This window comes from Triticum aestivum, chromosome 7D (genome assembly GCF_018294505.1).
Source record: "Triticum aestivum cultivar Chinese Spring chromosome 7D, IWGSC CS RefSeq v2.1, whole genome shotgun sequence".
Lineage (NCBI taxonomy): Eukaryota > Viridiplantae > Streptophyta > Magnoliopsida > Poales > Poaceae > Triticum > Triticum aestivum.
The window spans coordinates 408,974,027-408,981,305 of NC_057814.1; the positions used below are offsets into that span (position 1 = coordinate 408,974,027).

The 7,279-nt window shown below is 44.5% G+C and overlaps 1 protein-coding gene across 1 annotated transcript; it reads left to right on the forward strand.

Annotated features, from left to right (window-relative positions):
* Positions 1-302: 302 nt before the first annotated feature.
* Positions 303-5,490, forward strand: LOC123165310 (survival of motor neuron-related-splicing factor 30). The gene is made up of 8 exons (XM_044582937.1): positions 303-494; positions 1,636-1,713; positions 2,252-2,359; positions 2,467-2,549; positions 2,652-2,727; positions 3,528-3,713; positions 4,805-4,933; positions 5,137-5,490. The coding sequence occupies exons 1-8, from the start codon at positions 429-431 to the stop codon at positions 5,308-5,310; spliced, it is 900 nt and encodes a 299-aa protein (XP_044438872.1). The 5' UTR covers positions 303-428; the 3' UTR covers positions 5,311-5,490.
* Positions 5,491-7,279: the final 1,789 nt, after the last annotated feature.

The window sequence follows — 7,279 nt, forward strand, 5'->3', positions numbered from 1 at the left end:
GTTTGGGAATAAGTTTTTCTTTTTTGAGCAGTGGTTTGGGAATAAGTTTTTTTTTAGAATCTGGTTTGGGAATACGTTTTTTTTTTTTGAGAATTGGTTTGGGAATAAGTGAGTGTAAAAAAAAAACGAAAATCGCCCAGCCCCGGGCCAGCCCGCTAACACGCGCGCGTGGGCGACCTATCGCCTTTGCTCATCCACCCAGCAAACCCCACGATGGGCCGAAAGTTGCAGTCCCTGCGCCCCAGCCCAATTGGAAGAGGCAAATCGACTCGGCCTCTTCTTCCTCCCCATAAAAATCCCCACCACGAACAGACAATAATAAAAAGTAAGATTTCCCAAAACGAACCAAAAGTAAAACTCTCGGGCAGCGCGAGGCGTCACGAATCGAATCGAGCTCGAGCCGGAGGAGAGCGTCGGAGGCGGCGGGCATGGAGGACCTCAGCGTCGAGGAGCTCGCCTCCAATCTCTCCACCTACAAGGACCAGCTCCGCGAGGTCTCTCCCCCACCCCTCATCTCCCCCTCGCGTCCAATCCTCGAAATTCGTTGTGTTGCGGCGTTTCCTCCATCAGTTCTGGTTTCCCCACTTAGGTGCTGCGCGTTATTAGGGCCATGATAATTTGGGCGCAGCTACGTGCTTGTTTCTGTGCTTTGGATGCTGTGTGTTCAGAGATTAGGTTTCGGGGATGCGCGTCCGATTCTAGGGTTTCGAGAGGCCTACGTGAAAAGTCCAGAACCTTACAATTGATTAAACCTTGATTAAATAGTAGAGTAGACGAAATAACCTGCTCTTATCACTATTTCCCCTGCTAAACGAGTTATCATTTTCATTATGTTAAAGGGACACTGGGTTTTGGAACAATCTGTGGAAATCTGCCTGCTCATGTCAGTGATAGATAGCTAAATTAGTTTGAACTGCAGAGTTAAAAAAAATCCTAAGGTAAGTGTTTGGTATCATTCAGTTCAGCCTGTTGGATTCTGAGACTTCTTATAGAAATACATACTGGACAACACTGGATTGACACATTATGTAGCTTGATTGGTTCCCATGAATTATATACTAGGGCTGTATTGTATTGGTGCTGTTTGGTGGAGGAAAATGTTTTGATGTCCATCGCCCATTTGATAGAAGACAGAACAGTCCACTGGTTCACAAATCAGAGCATGCAACTTTTTATGTTCATGCGGTTAACGCTTTGTAAAGTGCACATGGTGGTTGAATTTTGTCTTGAGACTAGTTGATGTATTTGTTCCAAGTTTGGTCCCTTGTTGCAGTCAATGTTTTGCGCTAGATTCTACTCACTCTTTTTAATATTTTGTCCATGTCTTTCTGTTTTAGACGAGTGATTTACATTGAAAATTGATTAAATGATCTTCTGTAAACAAATATGACATCTGTTCTGATCTACCCGAACACTAGCCAAGGTGTTCAACTGGTGACCAGTTAATCTTTGTCAGGGTAGATCTTGCACTTTCGCACATGGCAGGGCAACTGCTATTGAAATTCCTTTTTTTTTCTTACTGCAGTTTCGTGCTATTTCCTTTTACTTTTACCTATTACAAATCTCATTTGTTGTGAAGCTTTTGAGCAATCCATTTATTTACATTGTGGGTAATGTTTTGTCGTCCAATTGTAGGTTAGGAAGTTCATCAAGGAGAAAAAAGATGATGCTGGAATTTCTGAATATGTCGATATGGAAAAGGAGCTTCAAGAGGTGAGTTATCCTGCATTTTTTATTATGCTGCTGTGTGTTGGTATCTGCGAATTATCAGATGCTTTTTATTTTACTTTGTTGCTAGTATGAGTAAACTGTTTGTAACAAAAGGATGTTTGCTTTCTATTTTGTAATTTGGGGCCTATGCTATCAATCCCTTTCTCTTCTTTGTTACAAGGAGCCATGCCCGGCAAGCTATCATGAAAAGGCAGCTTGGAACAGTGGATTTGTTTTTGGGCCATTTAGATTTTATTGTAATCTTGAAAGGTGAGAAGGTAGATTATGTCAATGGTAGGGACCATCTGAACAACCATATATAACTTGTGAACACTAAATATAAAATTTCATAGCTTCAAAGTTGTCCATTACCCTTTATCTTGATTGGTTGCAGGTTTGTTTCTCATGGTAGAGTACCTCCTTCAGATTTTGGGTGTCGATGCTGCTGTTCTGAGTGAATCACAAAATTTGGACAGTTTAAATGATAGCAGGAGTCTAGTTTTGTTAATTGCGCTAATGTATTTCTCTGCAACAACTGCAGGTTATTACATTAACCGAAGAGCTTTTGGCAACTGCAAATCCAAGTGAGAGTGCGCAGAATGATGTAGGTCTATCGCCGCCAAATTATTCTGCTGGAGTGCACTCAGAGGTACTCGTAGTTTTGTTTTACATATGGATTACTCACCTGGAAGTTACACGTGCACTTCTGTTCATCATAACTGTTTCATACCACTAACATACTTTATCTGTTTTTAGGCACTGGATGGCCTCTCACAATCCCATGAAAAATTTGCAGTTGGTACCAAAGTGCAAGCTGTGTATAGTGAAGATGGGGAGTGGTAAGACCTTTTGAGATATGTGTATGTTGCAATTGTACATTCTTCTGTTTACTTTTGCATATATAGTCTTTTTGCAATTTGTTTGATCAGCTGAATTGTTAGGTACAATGCGACAATTGAAGGTCTGACACCAATCGGCTATTTTGTCAGTTATGAAGGCTGGGGAAACAAGGAAGAGGTATGCTAATTGTGGGTCATGTGGCTTAAGTCTCTGTCTTTGACAGCTTCATTGGTTTGAGGTCATTCATGTAATACTTTTGTCATCGGAATGCAATTTGCATATTCATAAAATTTGACGGAGTACATATATGTTATGACCATGATGTTTTGCGCTGGTTCTGAAGTTGTTGAGTTGTCAAGTAATGCATCCTCATATATGCTTTTCATCTGCAGCGAAAAGAATTTCTAATGGCATTTGGCTGTATCTGCCATCCTGTTTATTTTCCCATTGTAATGTTTATTCCTGTTTAGCATCCTTAACGTACAAAGGAATTCGCCGACTTAAATAACCTTTGCCTGTAGTGTTTTGTCTTTTGTTGGACCAAACTGCCACCCATAATTTCTGAAATTCCACTTGGTATGTGAATATGCTATATAATACTCCCTCCATTCCTAAATATAGGGTGTATAATTTTTGGCACGGAAATTAAAGAACGCACATGGAGGGAAAATTTCACAAGTTTTGGGCGAGATTGCACCTGAATAATTGACATGAGAAAATAGAGGAGCTTGACCTATATAAGGAAATGTAATCAAATCCCTTAGAAAATTATTCAAACGAGTGGTGAAACGCAATAGACCTTATATTTTGGACTTTTTCTCAAAAATTTATACACCTTATATCAAGGAACGGAGGGAGTAAATAAATAGAATGGTGGCTTCAGTTTACATACCAGTCCTTTTAGTTGCCGCTTCAGTTTACATATCAGTTTTTACTTCAATAATAGTGTGTGCAAACTTTTTTTTTGCCTTATACAGGTGGACCCTGCTAATGTCAGGGCACTTGACGTGGAAGCTGCTGATGCTTTAGGACTAGCTGAAAAAGAAGCTGAAGCGACAAAAATGGCATTAAAGAGAAAAGTTGAACAAGCAGCAACATCTGACTATCAGATTCGTAGCTTACCCACAAAACTTAAGATCGATCCAAATGATCCTGAAGATGTGGTAAGTGAATTGGTCTTTTGTTCAATATATTTACAATTGCAAGTTAGCCTTGAATACCTCCCATCTACGTTGCACGGTACTTGGATAGGTATCGGATACGCAATACGGGGATACGCCCGATACGTCAATTTTCTAAAAACTAGGATACGGGGATACGTCTGTATATACATATTAATTATTAAAGTTATGAAAAAATAACGAGTTAAACTGATCTAATCTTAAAATCTAAACCTAAAACACCTACGTACAGAATTTAGAGAAGGAGATGGAGAAGAGAGATCAGAGAAAGAAGGGAGATAGAACATACCTGCTGCAAGGGAGACACGGATGTCTTCTGCCGGCGACGAGCCGGCGACCGATCAGTGTCGATTGGATTGGAATTCAGAATGTGAGAAGGAGAGAAGAACATGTGGGAGAGGAGAGGACTGGAGCTGAGATTTATGAAGAGTTGGAGACCTGCGGGCTGCGGCTGCTCATCTGCTCCAAGGAGTCGAGGGGACGAGCTGGCCAGCTGGGAATTGATGACGTGTGGCGGCGCCAGGAGGGGATCGGGGAGTTTTCAGTTTTACACGTCGAACGAAGGGGTTGCCGTATCCAAAACGTATCCCAGAGGTATCCCAGACGTATCAAACACTATTTTTTTTTTAAATCAATAAATCACAGGATACTTACGGGATACGTATCGGGGCAGTATCCGGCGGGATACGCGCACTTTCTGAAGTATCCGTGCAACATAGCCTCCCATGTGCCACCATTCATCATATTACTTCTGCCTTTAAAGGAGCAAAGTTGACTGATCCTCGCTTTTGAGGATTGATGAATGCATTTGTTACAAACAAGTATGTACATTCATGTCCATGAACACCCCAGGTATAGCTTATGACAAACCAAAGGTGAAAATCCTAGGTATAGCTTTATGACAAACCTCAGGGCTTCCACGTTATGTCTACTGCTGTTCTTTTTGCCCCATTTTAATTAGCGGCTCATTTGTACTTTCATATATAGAATCCTTCTGATCTAGCAAACAAGCATGCCTTGTAATTTTTTGTAGCTGCATGGTCATGTGTTCTGACTGGCTTTTGTGTCTGCAGAAAGCTGCAAAGCGTAAGAAGATCCATGCTTTCAAATCAAAAGCCCGCTTTGAGCAACTAGATTTCGCACAGAATAAGCGGCAAAATGCATGGCAACAGTTCCAGACTACCAAAGGAAAGGCTAAGAAGGTAACATCTCTATTCCTAGCAGCTAGAAGGCAGTGGGACTTTCTCACTATTTGGCTAAAACTATCCCCAGAAGAGCTTGCAAGCCCTTATATTTGGCTAGGACAGTCTAACGACACCCTAACTAGCCTATCTACAATTGTTTCCTTTTGTTGATTGGACTGTTCACTTAGACTTCGAATTTTTTTTGTTCTGTTTGCTTTCAGGTGGGATTCTTTTCGGGTCGCAAGAAGGAGAGCATCTTCAAGTCACCGGAAGATCACAGAGGTAAGGTGGGGGTCACTGGTAGTGGGAAAGGCCTGACTGACTTCCAGAGGAGGGAGAAGCACCTTCATCTCAAGGATGGCTCTTCTGGGGATACACTGGACTGTGAGGAATAAATCTGGTTTCACAAAGTTGCCATGTCCGGCACTTTATTGCCGGACTGGCCTCTGTCAGAGCTTGTACTCCGTAATGTGTATGCTGAACTTGTTGAAAGCTAGAAATCACATATAGATATTAACATTGTCTTCCTCATGTTTAGTCTCAATTTTGTGAAGAGATAAACTTACCATTCGTCACTGAACTCTTGTGAGATGAGCACATTGGTCACACAAGTCTCAAAACGTGGAAAACGGGTCAGTTTAGTTTGCTATATGAGCAAACGGGTCACTCTCTTCTTTTGAGTCGTTGGCGCAGCCCACGTGGCGTTGTGAGTCAGCGGTGTACATTTGCAAGAAAACCTCCAGAAAGAAAAACATATTCAGTACCGACCCCCGCCAGCGCACTCCACCCCCAAACCCCGACCGGGCGACCTTGACGGCGGCTGGGTGCCTGTCGGCGGCAATGTCAACCCCGTTGGCTGTCTCCGTAGGTTGCGGCGGCGGAGAGGATGGTGAGGTAGCCGCCCCCCCTACACTAGCCGCGCCGGCTGATGACGGCGACGAATCTACGGGTACTGGCGGCGGCAGTGTTTGTGGTGAAGCTGTTGTCGGTGTGGTTGATGCCGGTGGTCGCGCTGGTGCTGAGCTTCTTTCTCGACGGCGATTTCCCTGGGATGATGCACCCGAGTATGGTGCAACAACAATTGAATTTCATGCAACATCCTCACATCAGTCACACATCATAAATAGATCTCTTGCATAAAATAGGTTCACAACCCAACATACTGCATGCAGCAGGTCTGGATACAATAGTGTTACAGACATGTGCTCACATTGGCACACAACAAACATACATGATACATTGCTGAATAAAAGAGATGCAACATCTCTGTCTCATCTACATCCTGAACAGAGCACCTGCATGGTCATCGGACCCTGGCCCTGCAAAACCATGTCCACCACCAATGTATGCCCTCTCTGCACCATCTATTGTACCAGGATAACAGGTGAAAGTGTGACACCGAGCGTTGTACGATTCTTCGTCATAGTCATAAGCAGGCGGCAACTCTGTTAAGATAGGGCTGTGATCTATAACCTTCAGAACATGGATCTTCATAAAATGAACAACTGTTGGCTTCTCATCTTTCAGACGACTACTAGGCGGTGAAATTGGCACGTCAGAGTCAGAGGTTGGGTAATCTTGTCGAAATTCAGGCTCTGGCAGCTCCACTTCATATAATTTAGGTAATTTGTTTGGGTTCTTCATCCACGCTTCAACAACGACGAAGCACCGATCAGTGGGCTTCAACATCTTAACAAGATCGCCGCCGAGACTGCTAACAAGGTTGGTAACGAACTCGACCTCCCATGCCTCTTGCGGGAGCCCATCAAAGCTCAACCTTGTCAAAAACTTCATAGACGACTCCTCGCCACCCATCCCACGATGCCACCGGCAAAACTGGATTGTCTCGCCGCCGATGGTAAGCCTGCGAGAGTGGTAGATGAGCACGCGAGTGCAGTCGTCGCCGGACCGAAACTGTACAAGAAAATCCGCCGGAGGCGAACATACCTCAACCATGACGTCCTCGCGGCGGACGCCGCATTGCGCCTCCAAAGCAGCAACCACCTGTGCCGGCGACACGGGAGGCCGGTTGCCTTCCACTGTACCCACCAGGGCACGACCGCGTAGCTTCTCCTCCAGCCGGTACATCCCAGCCGTGCGCCTCAGCACACAGCGACCGACCTCAGGCCGCAACTCCGGCTCGCCGCGCCTCCAGCCCTCCGCCGGGAAGAAGATACTACCCTCCCTGTTCGCCGGACGCCAGCTCTCTCCCTCATACCGGTCCATCTCGAGAGAGGTGACGACAACGGAGACGGCTATGGCAGATCTGGAGAGAGGAGAAGGTGAGATCGAGAGAGAGCTAGGGTTTTCCCCGAATCGGGCTGAATTGGGGATTTTGACCAGGGAGGGGATGCACAATTTGCA

Coding starts and splice junctions, on each gene's coding strand:
- LOC123165310 (XM_044582937.1), top strand. CDS start 429: ATGGAGGACCTCAGCGTCGAGGAGCTCGCCTCCAATCTCTCCACCTAC. Junction 2,360..2,466: donor CTGCTGGAGTGCACTCAGAG/GTACTCGTAGTT, acceptor ATCTGTTTTTAG/GCACTGGATGGCCTCTCACA. Junction 4,934..5,136: donor CCAAAGGAAAGGCTAAGAAG/GTAACATCTCTA, acceptor GTTTGCTTTCAG/GTGGGATTCTTTTCGGGTCG.